The following is a 23,710-nucleotide window of genomic DNA, read 5'->3' on the forward strand; positions in this document are numbered from 1 at the left end:
GCTGATCATTTGTGTTTACTGGAGCACTGATGTTAACTGGGGCTGTAGTCTGTGTAACGTTACGTAGGTGGTGCGGGTGGTTCTCATTTCTGCCACTTTGAATGTAATTCAATAAACAAACTATAAAAACAGACGCAGAACATGGCTGTAATATTTACAAGCAGGCAGCTGTACTTCTTCTCCCTCCGTACAGAGGCAGACTGGAGCTACAGTGACTCACTATCACCCCTAGAAGAACAAGTGGTATTACAAGACTGGAGGAAGTGCAGCTAGCTGTTAGCATGCTAACTTCAGTAGAAATCTCTGCAACACAACACAAAGACGTCTTTGGTATAACGTCAACACTGTTACCTCTTCACATTCACTTGATCATTTTAGTTCATTGTTTTAAGTTTAAATTCTGGCAGATCTTACACATTGAACCTTTAAAAAAAGAGAAAGAAATTAAAGTTTTGTTTTAGCAGCAGATTCAATGTTGAGATGCAATAGCAGAAAGTTAAGTGAATTTTAAACATTATACATAATCACATTGTTATATGGCCATATACAAATGACCCAATCAAAGTGTTCTTTGTCGAGTCTGTATTAGTACAAGGGATTCTTATTTACAAGGGATTACTTACTTAGTCTCATAAATACCATGCAAAAGTTTGTTTCCCTTCACTAATTAGGATAAATATTGCAGCAGCGAAAGTTTAGTCGGCATTGCTCTTTCCAACATCCTCTTCCTATTTTGTGAATCATCTTTCTTGAACCATGAAACACAGTTTTGCTGATTTCCTGTTTAATTATGTTCATTTAAACGTACATTCTATCCCGTACTTTGCAGCATTTCTGAAAACATATGTACTCGTATTAATTATAGTATATTTGTTCTTTTTATGCAGTGTTTCCCCTATCATTGACCCCCCCAAAGCAGTAAACCTAGGGGAAACACCGTAATGTATGCAATTCTATTTATTATATACTTTAAGGCTATTCTTACTTGGTGAGGCTGAGGTCAAACAGTTCAGCCAGATATTTGGGTTTATCCAACAATGCTGTCAGAGCCCAAAACGCCTCCTCCTCTCCCAACTGCATCAGCAGCACAGCAGCTATGTAGGACATCCCTGTAATGCAGAGAGGTACAGTAAACTGGAAAACATTAATTGGATATTGATCAAGAAGAGAAGTTTCAGACACACCATTTTCTAGAAACAAAAAGTAAAAGCAAATAATGCAAATTATCTATAGAAATAGAAATATGTAATCCTTTAGTAAACAGGATTTTTAGCACATGTTTATAATCTCAATTTAATATCTTAAAAGACCTGCTCATTATCCTAAAAAAGTAATAAATGTTTTGGCCGCTAATGATTATATTTCACCATCTGATTTTCTTCCAGATTTGAATGATTTTATTAATTACATTTCCACCTTTATCAAACATTTAAAATACATTCAAATATATATATATATATATATATATATATATATATATATATATATATATATCATTAAAACAAATAAATCATAAGAGCGAATATATTATTATATTTTGTGAGTTTCATTGATGTGTTCATGGGTAACTTCATATTACTAGTCCTTTGCTTCCATCATGTGTTCACATTATGTACTGCAGATATCTTCATTAAACTACTTAATTGTGTGAAAAAACATGAGGAGTGAGGGAACACAATTAAACTCCAGTGACAAATGTTCTCCCCATGAGCATTTAGAACAGGGCCAAAAACCTGATAGACACTTCAATATAATTTGCTGGGGAAAAAGGAAAGACAAAGAAAGAGGAACGTTATACTGTTTTAAGATAGCCGTTAACCTTTAAACCGTTTTCATCTATGAACTCCGAATAATGTTCAGAGGACCGGGTCTGCACAGTCTCTGGAGTTTCCCTATCACACCCGTTGTCACTTAAATACTCAGTTTGGTTTAGGTGAGGGGTGGCGCATTACAGGAGGCAGGACATGGCGTGGATTACACAGCGGCTCTAATTACTCATTTGTACATCACATCGACTTAGTACTAGGGAGCTGGCAGTGTAAAGTCCGGTCTGAATGAATCGGACATTTGTGTTCTCACATACAACTCCTCCAATGTCTAGATCATTTCTTGGTTGAGTGCGTGTGTGAAAGGAGCTTCCCACGGAATCCCACGTTAGATAAATGAATACAGTAAAATCATATCATCCATTACCTTGACTGTATCCAACCTGCGGGCTGTATTTGGCGTAAGCGATGAGGACCCTGAAGAGTTTAGCCTGACCCTCAATGGCTTCTGGGCTCTCCCCCATCAGAGAGCGGTGGGTCGGGAAGGAACGTTCTATGAAACAGGTCAAATTAATTTGATGTATTCTTCTATTCTTGCTCAAACAATAGACCTAAGATATGCTTGTACCTGGTGTTCCCAGAGATTCTCAGTCTCTTTTCTGTGTTCCTTTCTAAATAACATCTTTTTTTTTTTTTTTACTCTTCTCTGCTGACTACATAACTTCAACTAAACATGGTTCACTACCAGAAAAGAAGAGTATTGTGCAATGCACAACAAGAGTATAGTAACACATGCAATACTAAAAGTCAACATTTACCCTTTTATCCAACATTTTAACGGAGAGAATAACCATTTAAAAATGCATCCCTTTAAAAACTTCCACAACATTCTACACACACTAAGCCTACAACTTAAGTCCCCCGTTTGAGCTCACGTAGGTCCAGGGCGATCTGTCTGAAGAGTGTGATGTCGTCTACAGAGTATCTTGGCTCAGAGCAGCTGGAGGGCTGCTGATTGTTCAAACCCAGTTCGTTTTGGGTTTCAGCTCAGTGTGGCGATTGCAGACAGGATGCCATACTCACTGACTCCCAGGTCCACCAGGGGCCCTCGCACCTCTAACAAACACTTCTGTTGGAGAAAGCCCAAAACATTCCATTGTTAGAAATCAATTGATAACCTTTCTGCTATGAATGACTAGGTTTGGTAAAGCGGCAAATAAATGTACAACCAGCCTGGATTAGTTAAACTATAATAAAATCATGGGTAGTTATAGTGGAAATCAAGCTTTCGGAAGCACCGATCCAAAATGGCGACATCTTCTTGCCAACCCTCGGTGTTACAAAAAGCAAATCCAAGACGCATGATAAAAATGTAAGCCTCCTGTAAATTAAGGTTCTTACAGGTACAATCTTAAGACATAGACCCACAATTGAAAATCTACAAAAACAAGAAGCTAAAAAAAAGTCTGCATCAGGATAGAAAAGACGTTTTATAAAACATGCATGTCAATTATTGAACAGTCCATTTTGGAGTTTCAGCAGCAGTTTGTTCACAGTACATTTTACAGGTCTTCTTTCATTACCAAAGGTGAGAGAGTCTAATTCAGTAATCCAATATGCTTCATGTGTCAGGAGGGCTTCCCTCAAGTTTCCTCCTCGCCTGGGAATTTGAACTATCTCAATACCACTGTATTTCTGATATCATTCAGAGATGGTTGTTGAATATAATTGCAGTAATTTATGCATTTGTTTTTGCTGCCGCGTTTACTTAATTCTGGAAAACACTGCCTCAGTAAAAGTAAGTAAAATTATAACACAAGAAAAAAGTTGAATAGAAGAAACCGTTTTGCCCTTGAGTACTAGAGTATGCAACATTAATCACATAAGGATAACACAAGTCTTCATTTCCAGTGCATGTCTCATTGTATTTTACCTGGTAGCTGAAGTCACTGGTTTCTCTCAGACTGTCAACGGTGAGAAGACACTTCCAAACTCTACCTCGCAGACTTGGAGGAATACCCATCCTGATGAATCTCTCAATCTGAAAACACGGCAACAAGCTCTCTGATGAAACAATTACTGGTAGTGCAAAGTTAAGGTAGATTATTAACATTTTTACTTTTAAGAAGTTTGTAGTTTATACAAGTCTTACCTGGCTCTTGCAGATAAAGCTGGCTCCATTCCAGTAGCTGAGTAGCTCACACAGCTCTTTCACTCTCACTGAGCTCAGCTGGGGGTAGCTGACAGAGACAACACAACATGGTGAGCTTGGACTGATTCATCAGTTATTTGGAAACAGGCAGATATTAGCCTTTTCTGTAAAAACAAACACTGCCCATTGAGGTTCATCTTTCGATTAAAAGAATGATGATCGTCAATAGTTACATCAAGTCTGACTTGATGTGTATATGCTGAGCGGATTCAGGACTCATTCCTTTTAAGTGTTAACGAATAGGAGTGTACTTTTGCTTTTTATTATGTGATCGCTAAAATCTTTCCACTGTTGGGTGGGGGACTTTGCTGCACAGCTTCAGGGTCAACTGTGTACAACCTACAGTTAGATGTACTGGAAGTAAAGCTACTCATCAGCCTAAAATGATTCATTTGTGAAGCAGTGGAGACATTTATAATACCCCTCATGAGCTAAAATCTGTCTCAAAGGTTTGTCCAAGCTGATAAGAAAGTAACCAATTCAGCATCCTTTTCAATTATTTATTTTTGTTTGCGATTTTATTTATCGGCTAATTGTTCAACTTAATGTTGAATAAAAACTGGAACCATAATGTTGGAAACATACATTGTTGTACCCATATTGGTCCCACTTAGTTAATTATGTCGCATACAATATGACTAGATACTACAAGGAATTAAATTAGCACCTGCCAAATACAGGGTAAATGTTGGCTCTGGTAGGTAAACAAATTCAGGTCACCTAAAACTATGTTAGACAGGTTTTCCTTATATTAAGAAATATTCATTTTAAAATACAAATCCTAAATTCAAAATAGTCACATTAGGTTACACGATATACTCAATATATATTTTTTTTTTGGTGCCACAGACTCGGGGTTTACAATTTTAAAATGTTTTAGCGTTACATTAGGTTTCAGAAGTGGCCGATAAAGACAACTTAATGGCCGGAGAGAAAAAACTTCAGACCCTGGACACACTTCAAACGACACAGCAGCTACATTTTTAGCTAACGTGACAAGGTTTTGCATAAAAGCCCTTATATATCACTAACGTTAACGTTACCACCAACACAAATTGACTGACGTTTTCTGTAGTTCACTAACGTTAACAGCCGAATGCAAAGATGAAAACAAAACATAATGAGTGTGACGCTACCAGAATAAAAAGTGAAAAGACTAACTGTTACAAGTGTTAATTATACTGTCCACAATAACTTTAAATACTCTGGGTCATCACAATTATATTACGCCGACTAACAGGTAGCGTTAAGTAGCTTAGTTTAACTAGTTTCCCGGAGCTACGGTTACGTTAATGTTACCCTGTCCCGCACCTGTAATCATGACATCGATGATGGAGTTTTTGGTCCTTTCGTTTAGTAAAGAAAAAGCCGAATTCATCAAAACGCAAATTCTCACTACGTCTTCTAATTGTTGAGCTTCTCCTGCTGGCGTTACTACTGTTTATACTCCTCATAGTTATACAATATAGTTGTTTGAAGTTAAACACAATGTTTCCCGTTTCAAAAATCACAGCAGCCAACAATGCCCTGGCAGTCGTGTGTCGCTGACTACTGTCAAACTCAACGGTCACTTTCGACCCGCCCCTTTCACTACGTCACCACCAACTGAAAATGGGCGGGATGAATCAGAGACGTTTAAACAAAGAAGAGTGGTTTTCCGCTGTGGAGACACGCTGTTATACAGTCTATGTAGAGACATTAAACAGGGATATTTGTCATGAGCGAATATAAAGCAAAAGAGACAGGCTACATACACCATGGGAACAATTCCAACTTGGTCATAAAGTAGGTGCCTTTCAAACATTTTGATGCTTTCCAAATATCTTTTTTGATTATCTATATTCTCTTCATCTACCTGTGTAATACTGCCATGAGAATGATCCTTATCACCCTTGCTGACACATAGTATAAGGTTATAGGCTACACATTCTGTACTGTCATACTATCCCATCATCACTTTGCAGTTATCCCCTATTCATCACCGTGTGCTTTATCAGTGATGACTAATTCCATACTCATTATCATCACCGCTCTCTTTATAATACCCTACAGTTCCAGACTACCTCACATCTCTTCTCTCATTTAAATCTTATAGCATACAGTCCCATAACTAGGGTACTTTACCTCGCCTACACATGTTCAATACACTTTTTATTTTTTAAAGTAAATTACCTACAAAACAGCTTTAAGCTAAATATTCACTATCTAATGTTTTCATTACTCTTGTTGCCTATTTGTTTCTATTGCCTTTATTTTGTCGTTAGAGTGCTGGTTGTCTGTCTTTTTTGTCTTCTGGTTGTGTGATTATTAATGTTTCCGGTTCCGAAGGTCTATCTATTTAAAAAGTAATCAAATCTTCAGTTACCATCAAAAGGTAATAGGTAACAAACACCAGATGTTAATCCACATACCCCATGATGTACCAGACCGTGCTAAATACTGTTATTTTACTTTATTTCAAAAATATTAATTTTGCAGTATGTTGGCTTGTACTCTATGCATCAAATTAAAAGGAAGAAAACAAGCAACAGCATACATGCTCTGCAAAATGTTAAATAGGGCCTGTATGTATGTTTCGGGTGCAGCTACAGGCAACTGTATTTGTGTTTTATAGGTCATACACATGTGACAGTGATCCAGACCGTGATAACAGATTCTCAACTTTATGCCACATCTGGACCAGAAAATATTTGACTCCAAATGTTTTTTAAATCATTGATGTAAGTATAAATACACATGACACTTAAAAGTTCTTTATTGTGGTGATACAAAGTATGAAGACTACACAATGTATAACATGCCTTTGGTTGGACATGATATTTATGTCTAAAACAATTAATAGTGATAAAGGTAGCATCCAATGCCAGCAAAATATCACTATACTAAACAACAGTAGATTATAAACTACTCATCAAAAATATTCCTTAATTGATGCTTTTGACAATGATGTTTATTGTATGATTTAGGATTATTTTTGAAGTGATATCACAAGTTTTGAAAGGATAAACACTGTCGATCATCTTCATTCTGCAGTGAGTTGGTCATTTCTGCGTGTCTCCACTTTGTATATTGTCTGGTAGCCGTCGTCCCAAGCATACAGCTGTTTGTCTCCGGGGTGGTAGTGGATGCTGCTGTGGCTGGTGTAACGCTTTGGGAAGAATATTACAGGATTCTCATCACTGCAGATGGATGGAACAGAAAAGGGAAAATGTAGAATTAAATTAAGACATTGCTTTCAGTAATGATGATGTGGATGCAAAGTGTGAAAAACGTTTGTTTAACTCTGTGATTTAACATTTAGTTAACTGTTACTTGTTTCTGTTTTCCTGTATACATGTGGTTTATTATAAGAATGCATGTATGTGTAAGTATCGAGGCTATACTGTCTGTCTGTGTGTAATCCAACCTGTGGATGGTGTCATGGATGTCGTAAAGACACTGTATGGTGGAGCGACCTCCATATCGTGTGTTGTAGACCACATAGAGGGTCCCACATATTAGGAATGCTCCTTCAGCATCATGGCTTCTGCATTGTGTATCCCAGGTATACTCTACTGCCAAACTTCCTGAGGTGAGAAACAAACAAAAAAGGCTCTAATATAGACCAGGTTCTTATATATATGTATGTATAGATGTGGCACTCTTTACCTTTATCCAGTTTAGTGATGACGAGGTTTCCTCCATACTCAGGGTCAGCATGGATGACCCAGAGGCCAAGTTCATCCACAGCCAGGTCCAGGTAGGTGTTGGGGTTTAGATTGTAGACTGGTAGACGACCTGCTCCTGGTAGAAGTGTACTGTCCACCACTGTACCGTTCAACAGGTCTACCTTCATGTGATGGAAACAGATGGGGATTGACAAATTCAGATTCATGTTTCTCTAAACACAGAATTGGATGGTTAGAAACAGTCTACAGCGGCGTCATCCCTTTTGTACGTTCTCGGGGTCCTCATTGCAAGAGATTGGTAAGGGCTATCTTTGCAGTTCAAATTGTAAAAGAACGAAGGACATTTCAAATGCAGTTTCAATGGTAAAAATGCATTCAGTCACTGTGGAAATATCAATACATATAGGTAAGTCTTGCTGGCAAATTTGAGATAGGATTCAAGTTGTCTAACATCAGTAGCTGTTAGCTTTAGGTGGGTGATTTGAACATATTGATCCAGTGAAACATACATTGAACATTTGACATAGGGGGAAAAACATTGCTGAGAACATAAGATCTTTGAAAGGTCTCCTTAATGTATCATATTAAGAGGATATTGAGCTAGGGAATATAGGACCATTTTAACACAATATTAGCATTCGGATATTTAGCAGGTAATGTTTATCATGTTATCCACCTTAGTTAAGCATGCTATCCTTTGCTAATTAACACCAAACCAAAGTAAATGTCATTAGTTTGCAGGTATTTGGTCATAAACCAAAGTATTACTAGAATTTAGAAGTTTGACCGGATCATGGCGCTCTATGAAAAGATAAGGGATCATCAAAGTTTCAAGATAATCCATCCAATACCTCATGGTGGCGCTAGAGTAAAGGCCAGATAAATGTTGGTCCAAAATCCATTCAATAGTTGATGAGATATTTCAGACAATCCTGATACAATCCTGTTAAAACTACTATAGGCTTTGTGGGTCAATACTGTAATTTTAATAGTACAATTTTTTTCTAACATACATTTCCCCAGTAAACTTTCTGTAGGAATTACAGCGGCTTCAAAACACATAATGACCCTTGAAAAAAGTCAGCACATTTCACTGGAACAAATGTTTTGGCATTGTAAGATCCCTGGCCTCAGTTAACAGGAAATAGGGAAAAATCAACTCCCAATGACTAAACTCCTTTGGAATGATCTGAAGTCAGTGTCCAGCTAAAACCTGCACAGCAGTTTTACTTCAACACTGTGAAAGCCCCAAATCATTGAATTGCAATGAGCAGTCACTGTTCTCAGTAATGCAAAGCAAAGTGATCCTTTCATTTAGTGGTCTTCACTTAAATTAACAATTAATTCAATCCCTTTTATATTTTACAGAGCAAATCAACAAGAAATGCCTTGATGGGAAACACACACACACACACACACACACACACACACACACACACACACACACACACACACACACACACACACACACACACACACACACACACACACACACACAGTATTAGGCTTTGATCACTTTACTTCAGCCACACACCTTCAGTATCTGGTTGGGAGTGTCTGCCTTATGGTAGTAGAGGAATCCATTGTAGACCACTTGACCTGTCCCCTGCCAGTGGAAAGGCAGCTGCACCACCTTAACTGGTGTTGTGGTGGTGCTCTCTGTGAAACTGTGCAGAGAAACATACTCCAGCAGAGTGTTGTTACGAATTCCACTGAGCATGTAGACCTGAAACATTTACAGTTGTGATCAGTTCAGATGTGAGTGAAAATTGTATTGTGCAACTCAGCTTTGATATTCCACTCTTGCTTTATACATGGTGATATTGTTATGCTGTGATATTCATGCCTTTTCTTTTTCTTTTTCTTTTTCTTTTACATTATATTTATCCATTGCTGATGAATGTAATTTGGTGAATCAGCCCATACATACAGCCCCACACTGAGAGGTCTCCCCACTGTAAACCATTATTACTGTAGTCACATAAAAGAACAGACCTTAGCTGATCCTTCAGATGGGTCCTTGAACCAGGATCCATAGGTGTCTCCAGCCTTCTTCACAATCTTGAGAGACTTGATTTGACTCAGGGCTATGCTGCAGTCTGGGGATGTTGGAGAGATTAATTAACCATACAGTACATTTTGTGACAGTTTCTGCCTTTTTCTCTTTCGTTCCCCTTCTATAATACATAGTCATTGACCACTTAGCAGATAAATGCTGTAATTATCAGTGCCACACAAGCGTGCGCACACACACGCACACACACACACACACACACACACACACACACACACACACACACACACACACACACACACACACACACACTGTACCGGCCCACTTCCTACCTTTCACCACTTTGATCTTGGCTTTCTGTTTCAGCTGGTCCACTTCAGCAGCTTTTATCTGTTGTTCCAGCAGTGTCTCTTCCATCTCGATGTTAGTCTGGGTGGGAATCTTGTTTTCAAGATATTCCAGCTCTCTCTCAACCTGGTCTACACGCACAGACACGCCGTCCACCTGGCTCTGCACCTCGGATCTACGGCGCAGAACAGTTACATTCTCACACTTCTCAGGCACCTTAAGTAACTACTGAACATGATAAAGTAGTTGTTAAGACAGGCCTACCTCAGAACACTGAGAGTTGACAGATAACCTCTGATTTCAGAGGAGAGGTCGTAGGTCTTCTGGGTGACGCTCACTGTCTTTTGCTCACATTGATTCATACGCTCCTGATGTTATTGACAAAGAGAAAATGTGTTATGAACACAAAATAAGATAAAGAATACATGCCTTTTGAAAGAAAAAATATGTTCTTCCTCTTTCAAGTGGTGGAATAAACTCAAATTGCTCATTTCATTAGACCATTAGCTAATGTTAACTAGGTTGATATCACAATAAAATGGCATTTACTATTGCCACATAATGATTATTTATGTAAAAGTAGCAATACCACAGTGTGAAAATACTCTGTTACAAGTAAAAGTCCTGCATTCAAAATCTTAAAATTACGAAGGTATTACCATCAACATATACTTAAAGTGCCAAAAGCAAAAATGCCCATTTCAGAATCATATGTACTATATTACTGGATTATAATTAGTGATGCATTATTGTAATGTGTCACATTAATCTTGAGGAGATCATTTTAATTACTTAATATACTGCAGAGTAGATTAACCTATAAACAAATATATCATATTTCGTATTAGCTGTTTTTTTCTATTAATAATAAACAAAACTGTCAAATAAATGTTGTGGAGTAAAAAGTACATTTGCAAAATGTGTAGGAGTATAAGTGTAAAGTAATATGAAAAATAAATACTCAAGTAAAGTACAAGTACCTCAAAAGTGTACGTACAGTACTAAATGTACCATCTTAGCAAGAGCAATAACTACTGCTGATGTTATTAATATAATATAAATGAAGTGCACCATAGTGCATTACCTCGCTGAGACACACTGTATCCTGACACATCCAGTATTTTCATTATGTAATTTATCATTCTGTTCATTTTAAGGTCTGATGTTTCTAACATTATAGCAAGAAAAGCTGAAAATCTTCATGTCAGGTCATGTATGAGTAACAGCTGTGAGGATTGAGGTTAAAGTGCTTTGAGGTCTCTTGACGGATGGAGCCGCCTGATGTCAAATAGAAGTTCACCTACCTCCATCTGAGACAGTCTCCTCTCCAGGTACTGGATTATAAAGGCATCCTGGGAGGAACCCTGGCTCTGGACTGAAGCCACAGTCAGATAGAGGGAGAGGAGAAGAACAAGAACCACTCTACCTGACATTACTAGCACGTCTTTGAACAAGTCCCAGCTAAAACGGTTGCTGATGCTGCATTAACAACTTCACTGTTTATGTCTTCAGAGTACAACCCACTGAAACAGTCTTCCACACTGAAAATAATCAATCCATATGGCTTCGGTCACAGTTGTAAACAGTCGTACCGTGTTGGAAGAAATCCTTCATGGTCCTTTAATGGCTGAACATTCTTTTTCCTCCTGCTGAACTCAGTAGGCGTTTTAGTCTTTGCTTCGGTGAATTTGGATCCAAGTCGCACAGTCCCTCCCAGCCCCTCTCTCTCCCAGTCTCTCTGTCTCTCCCCACCCTTACCCTCTCTGAAGTTTGTGTACTTGAGGTACGAGAGAGGAAACCAAAATAGAAGGAGGGGAGAGAGACAGTGATAAGTAGAAACAACCAGTTCATACCCTACTATTCAATACTGCATTTTTGTTTATTGTAATACTCTCCAGATGGCCAACTGACACGTCCTCAGTTCTCACACAGAGCAGAAGCTATTCAATAAAGTTGCACAGGCTGTTTGCAGTAACAGGATAACAGACAAAACACACAACATCTTCATAACTTTGGTTTTATAGCAAGACACAAAGGGAGTTTCCACTGGCAGGATTACAGGTTTTGTTTTAATATTATATTATATAGCTACAAAGCAAATATTACATTGCTGCCTTGTTATTTCTTTGCTCCTAATTCTAGACTATAATATACAAGACGTGCTATTATCTAATATCACCATAACCTTCCCAAAGTAATGATTATTTCAACTGGGGAGACTGAAGGCTGAACACTTCAGAATAGAGACCTTTTATCAAACAAAATGAACAGATATCTGAATCTAAGAATCCAAGTTTGATCTTTTTTGGCAGTGTGGTGCTGCTCGTATCACCATTTGTGGTGATCCAGATGATATTCTGACTGATTTAGGTACAAACGTTGTCAATGCCATTATGTATAATTCCTGGTTGGCTGCTGTCGTTCAACGACTTTAATCTCAATCTCGGTCTATTTAGAGCCACCAGGGCCCGTTTCCTGGGCTTTTTTGTTTTGACAGGCAACATCTGGTTGTCAGCTTTTACCACTGTACTACATCTGGCGCATATTAAACACAGAGCTTTGCTTAGAGTCTGTGGAAAAGACAGGGATAATAGAGGATACAACTCTAAAATGCTAGCACAGCAACATACAGTATATCCCGTCCTCGAACTGTACCTTCTTTTGTTAAGATCTTTAGAATTTGATCAGGTCTCTGCGTTATACCAGGTTTCTACCATGAGATGGCGCCACATCACAAAAGGAATACAAAAACATACTACACCACTCTACAGTGTTTTAGGAGCAGGCCTTACCACTACACCTCCAACACGTTAGCTGTGGTCTCTAATTATAGCCTGCTGATAAATCCTCTGTGGTGTGCAGTGGTAATAATAAGGCAGCAGGAGAGTAAGGAGGAACTGTGAGCAACCAAGTTCATGATTAGAAATGCACCATATTGCTGGGTTTTTCTAACCTTTTTGGTTGCATCCCCCTAAAACAACGCCATGTGTGACTCAAGTCTATGACTCAAAAGCCGTTCAACCAAAGTGATGTTCTCTTCTCAGGGGAAATATGTAGAGGAAATATGTTTATGATGTTCTCTCCTGTTAACCTATTGGAAAAGTAATAGAAGGACTGTACCCTTGGAAGAAATCCACCTGACTGGACTAATGCAAACTGCTGAAGCCTCATACAAGCTTCAGATAAAGTTCTGAATATAATTTTGCAGAGAAAGAAGGACTTTGGATTTTGTCTCCTATCACTTAAGCCCCTTTCACACATGCATTATTAGATGATATTCCAAACAATTTTCCATCCAAAATCAATTAAGTTAGCGACAGCAATAAACAAAAGCTGTGAACTGTGAGCACAGTGTGGAGTCTCTCTGCAGGGAGAGTGTAGAGCAGTGGTTCCCAAACTTTCTGTGGCCAAGGCACACCAAAGACCAAGCCAAAATCTCAAGGCACACCTGTGTTCATATCCAGGCAAAATCCCCTCTATAACACAGAGTATCACTGTTATCACTCTGTCAACATTTATTTAGTCCTTGTAAGAAGCTATTCTTCTTCACACTAGCAGAGAGCCTTTGATGTGTCACACTCTAATATTTCCCACCATGCGCAAATGATTTGAATGATTTAATGATTGTTTAATTTATATTTAGGCCAAAGCATACAAGACCTATTGTTTCTATATTGTGAAATAAGTGTGTAGGACAAAGTACAGATAAAGTACAGTGTTTTCCTGCACTGAGACAAGTGGTTAACTATCTCTCAGAAGAACTGATAAGCAGTAAAGTTGAATATGAAGTACTTAGATCTGAACTTACTGTTTACGAGATGAAAGAGATGAATGAATGTTATACAGGTTGTTCCTCAAATAATGTGTCTGATCTGACTAAGCAGCTTAAGATAGGAAAATAATTTACAACAAACTGGAAGGAAGAACAGAAATATTTATTTGACAGGGAGGAGCTACTGAAACAGGTGACCAAAGAAAGAGACTCCCTGTTGAAGCAGTTGCCATACAAAAGTGAATGCTTACTGTTAAGAAAGAAAAGCAGAGACCTGGAAGTGGCCCTAAATAGCCAGAAGAAAAAGAATGAGGAGAAAATTTGTGTCTTTGAGCTGGAGGTGGAACAACTTCCTTCAGGAGACGACGAGAAGACTTCAAGAGAAGATAAGCAGATTTCAGAAGGAGAAGAGCAGAGGTCAGGAGGAGAGAAACAAACTTCTCAAGGAGAAAAGTGAAAGCCACAGGCTGGGAATAGATAATGAATATCTCATGGAAAATATGTGTTCTGGCCTTAAAAAAACAACTGCATCTGGAGGTAAAAGACAAACAACTGGAAAGGAAGGATCTTATAATAGCTGAGAAGGAGAAGCAGTATGAGGGGCTCAAGCGTGTGTTTTTCCCTCGCCCTTTAATTGTTAATTTGATCCTACTGTGTCCATTCACCCTACCCTTGTGGTTTTGCCTTTCTTCCCCAGCTGTGTCTCGTTCCCTCGTTTAGTGTCTGTGTGTATATATCCCTGTCTGTCCCAGTGTTCTTTGTCGGTTCATCATCATTTTTAGACCCTTGTTGCCTCGTTCATCCTTGTGAATCCTCATGTCAACCCTGGTTTGTGTTTTTTGTAGTGATTTGTCCTTCCGTGTCGAGGCTTCGAAGCGTGTGTCGAGTAATCGGGGAAGATTTTAGTGAAGCGCGTATCGATGCTTGTGTTGATGACGTATGTGATGATGTTCGAAGCCTCGCTAACCTCGCGGGTTTGGCGTGCGATTTGAAATATAAGAGGGAGAGAACCGCAATTGAGCCTCCTCATAATCAACACTTTATATAACCGCAAATTTGTGGGTTGTTGTCGTAGTATGCATTGTTGCTGTTGAGTTGTTGGTATTGCATTTGTATTGGATCATTATGGATCCAGCCAACTAGCGAAACAGTTGTTATGCACGTCAGCACCATCTTCCCTGTGAGCATGTAAAGATACCACATCAAAATCTGTTTAAAGAATAATGTACATCCAACATACCGAAGACCAGCCCCGTGGCGCAGCTCGTAGAGCAGGTGACCCACTTTCAAAGGCTTACCGCAGTGGCCCGGGGTTTGAATCTGACCAGTGGCCATTTGCTGAATGTCATTCCCCTTCATCCAAACTAAAACTGTATTATCATTTAAGGCGTAAAAAGCCCAAAAAACACGTACACACAATCATCAATCTTCATTTTTAAATAGAACATGATATTTATACATCTTTGATGTGTGCGTCTAAATTTCCTAAATTTCCCTCTGAATGAATAAAGTATCTATCTATCTATCGATCTATCTGTCAAATAATTTTCAAGGCAAAGATACTTTAAATCCACTGCAGTCTTGCACTTCGCCAGAAGCTTCGAGTAATGAACCCATGGTTGAAACAATTGGCTGAAGTGGTTCAGTGCTTCACAAAAGCTTCATTTGCCCATCACTCTGCCGGTTTTACTTTTATTGTCCATTTGATGGCGCAGTAGAGCAAATGAAGCATCATGAAGCTTCAGCCCATGAGTGAACCAATTGGATGGAAAGCTTCAATGCTTCATGAAGCTTCATGAAGCTTCATCTCGACATCACTTCTTTTTTTGGACTTTACTCGTTACCTCATTTTTTAATTAGCTTTGCTAAATAAATCTCATCTTTTGGTTAAAAATCATCTGTTTGACTGCATTTGGGTTCTTATGTATCTAACCTTAACAGTATGAACCGACCAAAAATGGACCCTGCAGTTCTTGATAATGATTTTTTCTTCTTCTTTATAACAAGCTAATATGTCTTTTGAGGGAATGGAGAGTAGCCGCCTGTAGCCCCCTTCTTCAAAAGGCCCGCGGGGAGGTAGTTGAGAAGCCTGGGTTGAGGAGTCTTCTTCCTGAGGAAATCCCTGATTTCCTCATCCTCGCAGACCGGTCTGCCTTCCAGTCAGCTCGGCAGACCCCGTTCCTGCTACTGGACCTCTGCTGACCCCAGCGGTCCCCCTGCTGCCCCTCGAGACCCCACTCCCTGCGTTCCCCTGGCCCCTCGAGACCCCACTCCCTGCGTTCCTCTGGCCCCTCGAGACCCCACTCCCTGCGTTCCCCTCTGACCGGGGACCTCCACACTGGCCTCCTGAGCGACTCCGCTGGCCTCCAGCCTGGTTTCTCCAGCCCGGCCTCCTGAGCATTTTAATTTTAGTCATTTTCTTAGAATAGTTTTTGTCGTTGTTATTCATTTTAGTTATATAGAAGGGATCTATTGTTGTTATTATGATGATTTGAATGACGTCGACCTATAGGAGCAGAGAGCGTTTTTCCCCACACAATTGTAGAGGGTGAAGCAACAGAGGAACTATTTTGTATTTCATCTCAGTAAACTACTTTACCTGCCACCAATGGGTCAGGAATACTATAACAAATAAATGACACCATTGGGTGCGATGTCAACCTCCGCACACATATGTATGCTTAGCACCCACAAATGTATGCTTAGCACCCACAAAGTCACCCTCTTTCTACAAAATGTGAAGATAAAAGACAGAGCAAACAGCTGAATGACGATGTTGTCTGAGGTTCCGGGGACACTTTCATTGAAGTGAAGACGTGAAGAGACACATACATTCACAATCCCATGAAAGACAAAGCTATGATTGCCAATCTTCTGCAGACATGTCCACACTTCCAGCAGACATTGTGTCCAAGCAAGAGGGACATCTGATCATGTGGCTGGTGTTCAGAAACTTTACACCTCCCTGTGGTAAATCATTCTGTGACTGGAAGAGAATCGTGTTCTTTCCTCACTTGGCACAAGTCTTTCCTAGAGGTCATCAAGCAATGAAATGATATGGTTTTGAATGTAAATGTAACAGTTCTGACAATAGTATGTAAACATGTGCAAAGTGGAGTGTAAATGCACAGAGGTTTGGTGGTGTTATTTGAATTTTTATATATTTAACAAATGACAAACCGTCTTCAAGACTCAAGACGGTTTTGTTAAAAAAAAAAGAGATATGAAAATGGTTTATTGGTTTAAGTGAGAAAACATTGGTCACTGCATTTTGTATCCAGTGACATTTAGTCTTTAATTGACTTTTGCTGTGTTGACTGTATCAAGAGTTTTGAAAAAGTGAACTTTATTGGTATTGAGAGATGTGAGGTAGTGATTGTGGAAAAAAAGAAATTTTGCCGAATAATGTTTTAATGGAATCTTATAAATAAATAAAAGAGACTTCACAGACAATAGTGATACATATTGTAATGCTACGTGCTGTTAGTGTTGATTTAGGTCATTGTTTAAAGACAAGCGTTATCAGTATTCTGGTACAAGAGTTGATCCTGAGATGTGTATCAAGTGTTTTGGTTGCATTTGTGCATTTTGGATGTTAGATTAACTGTTGAGGCTGTTCTAGGCTGCACATCGGTAAAGAGTGTCAGTCTATAATAATATGGGTTGGCAATCGTAAAAGAAAACGCAAAGGTTGTCACTTCCCTGTTACCCCACTAGAAAGCATTTGTTTTCAGGGAGTAGGTACATGTGAAAAGTAAGGTAAGTAGATATTTTGTCTTGTATTATGTGATCAGATTGCAAATATTACATTAGGTCTGATATTATTTAAGATCATACAACTGCCATAAAAAGGTTTGGAACGTAGTGTATGAAGATGCTGTAAAGTCTATAACAAGTTCTTGACTGTGTTATAGTTCTACAGTTTTGTAGCAAGTGGAATAGCATGTTAGAGCATATTGTAATGGCACATAAAGTCAGTAGTGGACCGGGTCAGATGTAACTTGGATGAAAGTATCTTGCTGTGATGCTGTAATTCATTCTCAAATTCTCATTGTTCAAGTTTTTTCCTGTCTCCTATAAATACATTGGGTCTTCACAGAAAGGTTAAAATTTAACATGGACCATGGTAATAACGGCCACTACACCACTTTTTAATCTTCTACCTGCGCACTACACACACTTCAACTACACACAATGAGATAATAATCTCATGAAAGATTCATTAAATTGGTGGAAGAGACCTATAACATCCATAGAGTCTCAGCAAGACAGCCGAATGGATTCACTTTCAGGACTGACAGGAGTAATAGCAAGAGCTGTGTGTGTGTGTGTGTGTGTGTGTGTGTGTGTGTGTGTGTGTGTGTGTGTGTGAGAGAGAGAGAGAGGGAGAGAGAGTGTGTGGAGCGGGGGGCTTTCCTGATTCTGTACTTATATGTGTAAAATATGTTTACTGAAATTCTGTATGTTCTCTCTCTGTGTTTGTGTATCTATGTGTGTGCATATGTAGCCTATGTTTATGCATGTGTGCTTGTCTGTTATGAGGGGGCCAAGGTTGTACATGCCGCTCCAATACTCTCCAGCAGACGGCTACTACCACAGACATCATATTTGTTTGTCAAGCGGGGTGAGGGTCTACACACACTACACTCTAGTCGACACTGCTACAGCTGCAGCTGCAGAATGTCCTTTTTGTCCATGAGAGGAAGCGCTTGAAGACGTTTTTCTTTTTGTTGCTCTTCTCCCTCTCTGGCACACTTTCTACCTCCATGGCGGGATCCTCTGACCTGAAAACACACAAACAGTTATTATATTATTCCCTTATCTGCTCTAATGATGGCCTCACTTCTCCATTCTCTCCTCAATCTGACATTGTTAAAGGAAATCATCTCACCAAGCTTCACGACGCTTCTGAGGCAATCCTTGCAGCACCATGATAACATCGGGAGGGAGAGTTGGCGAGGTTGGTTCATAAGTTGTACTTGTGTCATCCATGCTGTGGAATTAAGATACATGCAGTAAATCAAAGGTTGTTTCATCCCAGCTGAGTAGGAACTCATCCATCTCTTGCTTTTCTTTGAAAAGAGATAAATGTAGCCAAGTAAATTAAATAACATGCTAACGATCATTAGGGTTAGGGTCGAAACCAGGCTCCAAGTAAGAACCAAATTTAAAATTTGAGGTGGAGGGGGCTCACTTTAACCTCAATGGGCTGAAAACATATAGTTTTTAAACAATTCCCTTATCTGCTCTAATCATGGCCTCACTTCTCCATTCTCTCCTCTATCTGACATTGTTAAAGGAAATCATCTCACCAAGCTTCACATGGCTGCTCCTCCTCCTCAGTGTACGGCGTACAGCACTCAGATGGTGCTGGCTGCACCATGATCACTCCAGGAGGGAGAGTTGGTGAGGTTGGATCACAAGTTGTACTTGTGTTATCCATGCTGTGGAATTAAGATACATGCAGTAAATCAAATGTTGTTTCATCCCAGCTGAGTAGGAACTCATCCATCTCTTACTTTTCTTTGAAAAGAGATAAATGTAGCCAAATAAATGAAATAACATGCTTATGATCATTAGGGTTAGGGTCGAAACCCGGCTCCAAGTAAGAATCAAATCCAAAATTTGAGGTGGAAGGGGCTCACTTTAACCTCCCTGGGGTGATCCATTGGACTATTTTTTAGAAAGGACAGCCAATGGGCTGAAAACATACATAGTTTTTAAACAATTCCCTTATCTGCTCTAATCATGGCCTCCCTTCTCCATTATCTCCTCTATCTGACATTGTTAAAGGAAATCATCTCACCAAGCTTCACGTGGCTGCTCCTCCTCCTCAGTGTACGGCGTACAGCACTCAGGTGGTGCTGGCTGCACCATGATCACACCGCGAGGTAAGGTTGATGAGGTTGTTTCACCAATTCCACTTGTGTCACTCATGCTGTGGAATTAAGATACATGCAGTTAATCAAAGGTTGTTTCATCCCAGCTGAGTAGGAACTCATCCATCTCTTACTTTTCTTTGAAAAGAGATAAATGTAGCCAAGTAAACTAATGTATTTCGATTTCATTATGCTAACATTAGATACTTATAAAGCCAACAGACATATTTAGCATTACGAAAACAAGTTAGCTAGGGCCTTCGCAAACATTAGTAGATGTTAGCTGTTCATGTAAACACATCTCCATATTGTACATTGTAGATCTGACTCATGAAGTTCTCACACACTTTCTACATGAAGGAGAAATAAACAGGGACTTACCTGAATCACAGATTTGTTGAATCAGTTGAGGTGATTTCTTTTTTTTCAGTTGAGAGATAATGTTGTTCTCTGTCCACTTGTCCAAAGTGACTAACTGACACACACAGCCTGCACTTGGGATATGAGTTCTAGAATTGCGATCATATGATGTAGTGTTCCAAAGTTCTGATGCTTTGTCATGGAATACAAATAGTTCCAAATTATGCAAATGAGGTATTCTTCACCAAAGTACCTCTAACCAAATTCAAAAAATAACTATAACTATCTACTATCTACTAACTATTTTATATATTATTTTCTCAACCTTTAGAACAGGGGTGTTCAACTCATTTTAGTTCAAGGGCCACATGCAGCCCAGTTTGATCTCAAGTGGGCTGGAGCAGTAAAATCACAGCACAATAACTTATAAATAAAAAAAAATAAGTGCAATTTCAACAATATTATGCTTCAGTTTATCATTTGTGTGCATTACAACTTTCAGATCACAGTGTATCTACAAAGGCACAACACATTTAGTCACAGGTGTCTGGAACTGAACAATATAGTATTTTACTTTATGATCAAAACAACTCATCAAGATCTAGAAATTATTTTAAATTTACATTCATTTCCACATCTGTGTAGTAATCCCAACACACCACACCATACAAACTAAAGTGGCAACTATTAACGAAGAAGGTTACGTTATCCTTGTAAATGTATACATAAAAAATATATAAATGTTGTGGCTCTTTTGTACTGAAGCTGCTGACTGACATTATATTGCACAATGTTCAATGTCTTTAAATATTTCCACTGTAATATTCATTTTCACAGAACTATATTCTTCAGGGTGCAAAAGTGCCTGAAGCAGCATTTTTGAAGAGCAGAGCAAAGCAACATATGTGCAGATTTCACTTTAGTCCGCTTATACAAGTCATGTCCTTAAGGCCTATACACAGCAGGGGACGGGGCAAACAAACGACACGAAAATGTATATGTTTATTCTGAAAGGTAAGAACAGAAAGAAAATAGTTGGTATGCGCTGCCTCTGTCAAGTTTGAAGTAACACAATGAGGGAGTGGGGATCACTGATGGGGCGGGGCCTGAGTAATCACTCGGGGAACAGTGGGAACTGTTGCAAAAGTAAAGACAATACAGGGGTAGCAAATGGGAAAAAAAGAAACGAGTAAAGATAAAGATAAAACAAGTAGGACTGTATAACTCCAGAGGACATAGAAATGATCTTCATAGTAAGGCATCGTTATTTCCTTTCTGTAGGCAGCACCAGAGCTTTCAGTTTTTGTTCCATTATATATGGATAAATATAGAATATATTCTGTGGGTCAAAATGCCCTCTTGTTGCTAACATTGTTTCACAATTGCTCTCTGACCTTTTCTCTCCCCCCCCTCCTGACTCTTTCACTTCATCCGTCTCTCGCTAACTCTGTGGGTCTTCTGACCTCCCATGGTTCCACTCTTAAAAATTTAATTGCCAGGATGCTCCCTGGTGCAGCAAGGCAAGGTGAATGCCAAGTCAACCCCAGGTATAGAAATTAATTAGGTTTAATTCAAGTTAAATTCAATGTAGCATTTCCACTGTCAGGAACTTCACCCTTTCCAATCCTTATATTTCAAAGCTAATTAGTTTAGTCTGAATTTGCATTTGCTAGTCAAGATGTAATTGGAGCAAACTATAAAAGACTACAACTAGGTTAATCCTTCCAAGAGAGGACTTTTCTAAGCAATAGTATACAGGAATATCACTTGTAATTTTCTCAAATGAGTCCACATAGGTTTAAGGTGCAATATACTGTATATAATTTACTGTTTCTCCTGTCTTCTCTTTATTTAATATGAACGCACAGTGCAGGAATCCCCAAAGAATGCAGACATGTTTTCAACCTGTGACTTCTTGTCGTCTCCCTGTCTTCCTGTTTTACTGAAATGGGAAAATCCCTTTTCCCTGTTTTGATTTTACTGTCTACAAACATAAATGTTTAGGTTCAGTCTCAAAGCTTTCATTTACTTTGCAACCCACTGTACACTTCCTGCCCAGTATCAAATAGCAGGCCGACAAAGTGGACAAGTATCTAGTGAACATAGTGAAGAATTTTGCAGCTAAAAGCCAAATATTTCTCTCAGGAGTTCCAAACAATGAAGTGAATATTGGTCTTATATTTACCAGGTGGAAAGATATACACCTCCATATGAATATTAATGTTGCTCCATGTCTGCTGGATGCTTATTCACTGTTTTCTAGTTTGATAATATGTCAGTGTGGTTTTTAAAGTAGTGGTCAAAAAATAATTGAATGCAGATTTAAAGTAAAGGCTCACATTGCTCAGACAAACACTATATATATATATATATATATATATATATATATATATCTTTGAACATTAATGTGCCACGTGCTAAAAAGGAAGTTATGTATTAGCTCCTTATTTCCAGAATAATTTAACAGAATACACGAACACGCTCAGAAAGAAACAGAGTTGTTTCTGGCAGGCAACAGAGAGAGAAGTCATTTGGTGCTTTTAAAGAAGTCAGCAATAAGATCATTTGTCAGTGTATTTAAATTGTTCCAAGGAATCATCAGTCATGCAAAACACAGGGACAGAGTGAAAAATGAAACAGACCAAATTATTTGTAATCATATGCCACCTTGCTTTATTATACATTACTCATGCAAAAACTTGTTTGAAAAGGAGGCGTCATGTGCACAAAGGCTGAGAGAAAGGCCTGTCTGCCAGACTGAATTCAGGGTAAATAAAAAGAATAAAATCTCATATTAACAGCTCTAGGATTTGCTGCCTCCAGAGCTGTCTGTGGTGCTGAAATGAAATGACCTATACTACACATTCTGCAGTCATTAATCACCACAGTATTGTACTGACCTGTTATTTGCATAATTGTGGCCTGCCTCATGTGAATCTTGCCATTTCGCACATCAACAAGTCATTTTCTTCTTCAACACTACTGGTGGGGTGCGTTTTGTTAACAGCACCATGTTATTGTACTGTAAATAAAAATATGTACTTGGAGTTGAAAGAAGACACCGTTTGTAAGTTTTATTTCCGAACATGTCTATTTCTGTCAGTAGTTTCTTTTTACACGATCCCTTCCCAAGCAATGTTACTATGCATTATTCTTTCTCCATCCCTTGCTTTCTCCATCCGCATGCTCCATTTCTCCAAATGTGATATGTTTTGAAGCAACACCTTTACAGAGAGAAAGCTCTAAAAGCACAGGAGACATCAGACATGCATTAGGAGTGGATGGGATTATGTCACACGGCTTTTGATATTAGAAACCCTCAGCACAGTGCAGGGTGCTGAGAACAACCAGTGCTGCAGGAAGTGATGTCTAATCACCAAGAGGACCCTTAGAAACAGTTTTTTAATTAGATAATATAAAACAAAAAAGGAATACGATGGAACACTGAGTGTTCTGGTTAATGACCGAACTGTAACTTTTGTATGATGAGTGGCATTTGTTTTCTGCAGTGGAGGGTCTCTGAAGAACAAAGAGGTCCACTGTCCCTGCTGTGATGAAGAACATTAGTTGCTATAGAGACTGGAGTGAGGAGTATAGGTGTACAGGCGAAGGAATGTAATGGTAAGGTCACAACACACTTCTCCACACACAAAAGCAGCCATGGGTACAGACAGCAACAAACAACCCGGAG

General features: G+C 38.9%; 2 protein-coding genes across 2 annotated transcripts in view; both read right to left on the reverse strand.

Annotated features, from left to right (window-relative positions):
- LOC115009902 (uncharacterized) overlaps nt 1–5,592 on the reverse strand; it is a 68,337-nt gene extending 62,745 nt beyond the window's left edge. Inside the window, 7 exon segments of the mRNA XM_029434207.1 lie at nt 986–1,109; nt 2,194–2,319; nt 2,702–2,810; nt 2,812–2,895; nt 3,700–3,807; nt 3,919–4,006; nt 5,290–5,592. Of these exon segments, the coding sequence (XP_029290067.1) occupies nt 986–1,109; nt 2,194–2,319; nt 2,702–2,810; nt 2,812–2,895; nt 3,700–3,807; nt 3,919–4,006; nt 5,290–5,432 (782 nt within the window). The 5' untranslated portion in view covers nt 5,433–5,592.
- A 1,123-nt stretch (nt 5,593–6,715) lies between these two features.
- On the reverse strand, nt 6,716–11,730 carry olfml1 (olfactomedin-like 1). The gene is made up of 8 exons (XM_029434220.1): nt 11,313–11,730; nt 10,273–10,376; nt 9,993–10,183; nt 9,642–9,745; nt 9,181–9,372; nt 7,627–7,807; nt 7,385–7,544; nt 6,716–7,157 (listed from the first exon to the last, which is right to left on the reverse strand). Exons 1-8 carry the CDS (start codon nt 11,439–11,441, stop codon nt 7,001–7,003), a joined length of 1,218 nt encoding a protein of 405 aa, XP_029290080.1. The 5' UTR covers nt 11,442–11,730; the 3' UTR covers nt 6,716–7,000.
- Between the last annotated feature and the right edge of the window lie 11,980 nt (nt 11,731–23,710).

Source organism: Cottoperca gobio, chromosome 6, assembly GCF_900634415.1.
Source record: "Cottoperca gobio chromosome 6, fCotGob3.1, whole genome shotgun sequence".
Lineage (NCBI taxonomy): Eukaryota > Metazoa > Chordata > Actinopteri > Perciformes > Bovichtidae > Cottoperca > Cottoperca gobio.

Bases quoted from the DNA above. Each gene is read 5' to 3' on its own strand.
- olfml1 (XM_029434220.1), bottom strand. From the start codon at position 11,441: ATGTCAGGTAGAGTGGTTCTTGTTCTTCTCCTCTCCCTCTATCTGACT. The intron at 10,184-10,272 runs GTAGGCCTGTCT...TCTGCGCCGTAG, and splicing joins TCAACTCTCAGTGTTCTGAG to ATCCGAGGTGCAGAGCCAGG. The intron at 9,746-9,992 runs GTAGGAAGTGGG...CAACATCCCCAG, and splicing joins CAAGATCAAAGTGGTGAAAG to ACTGCAGCATAGCCCTGAGT.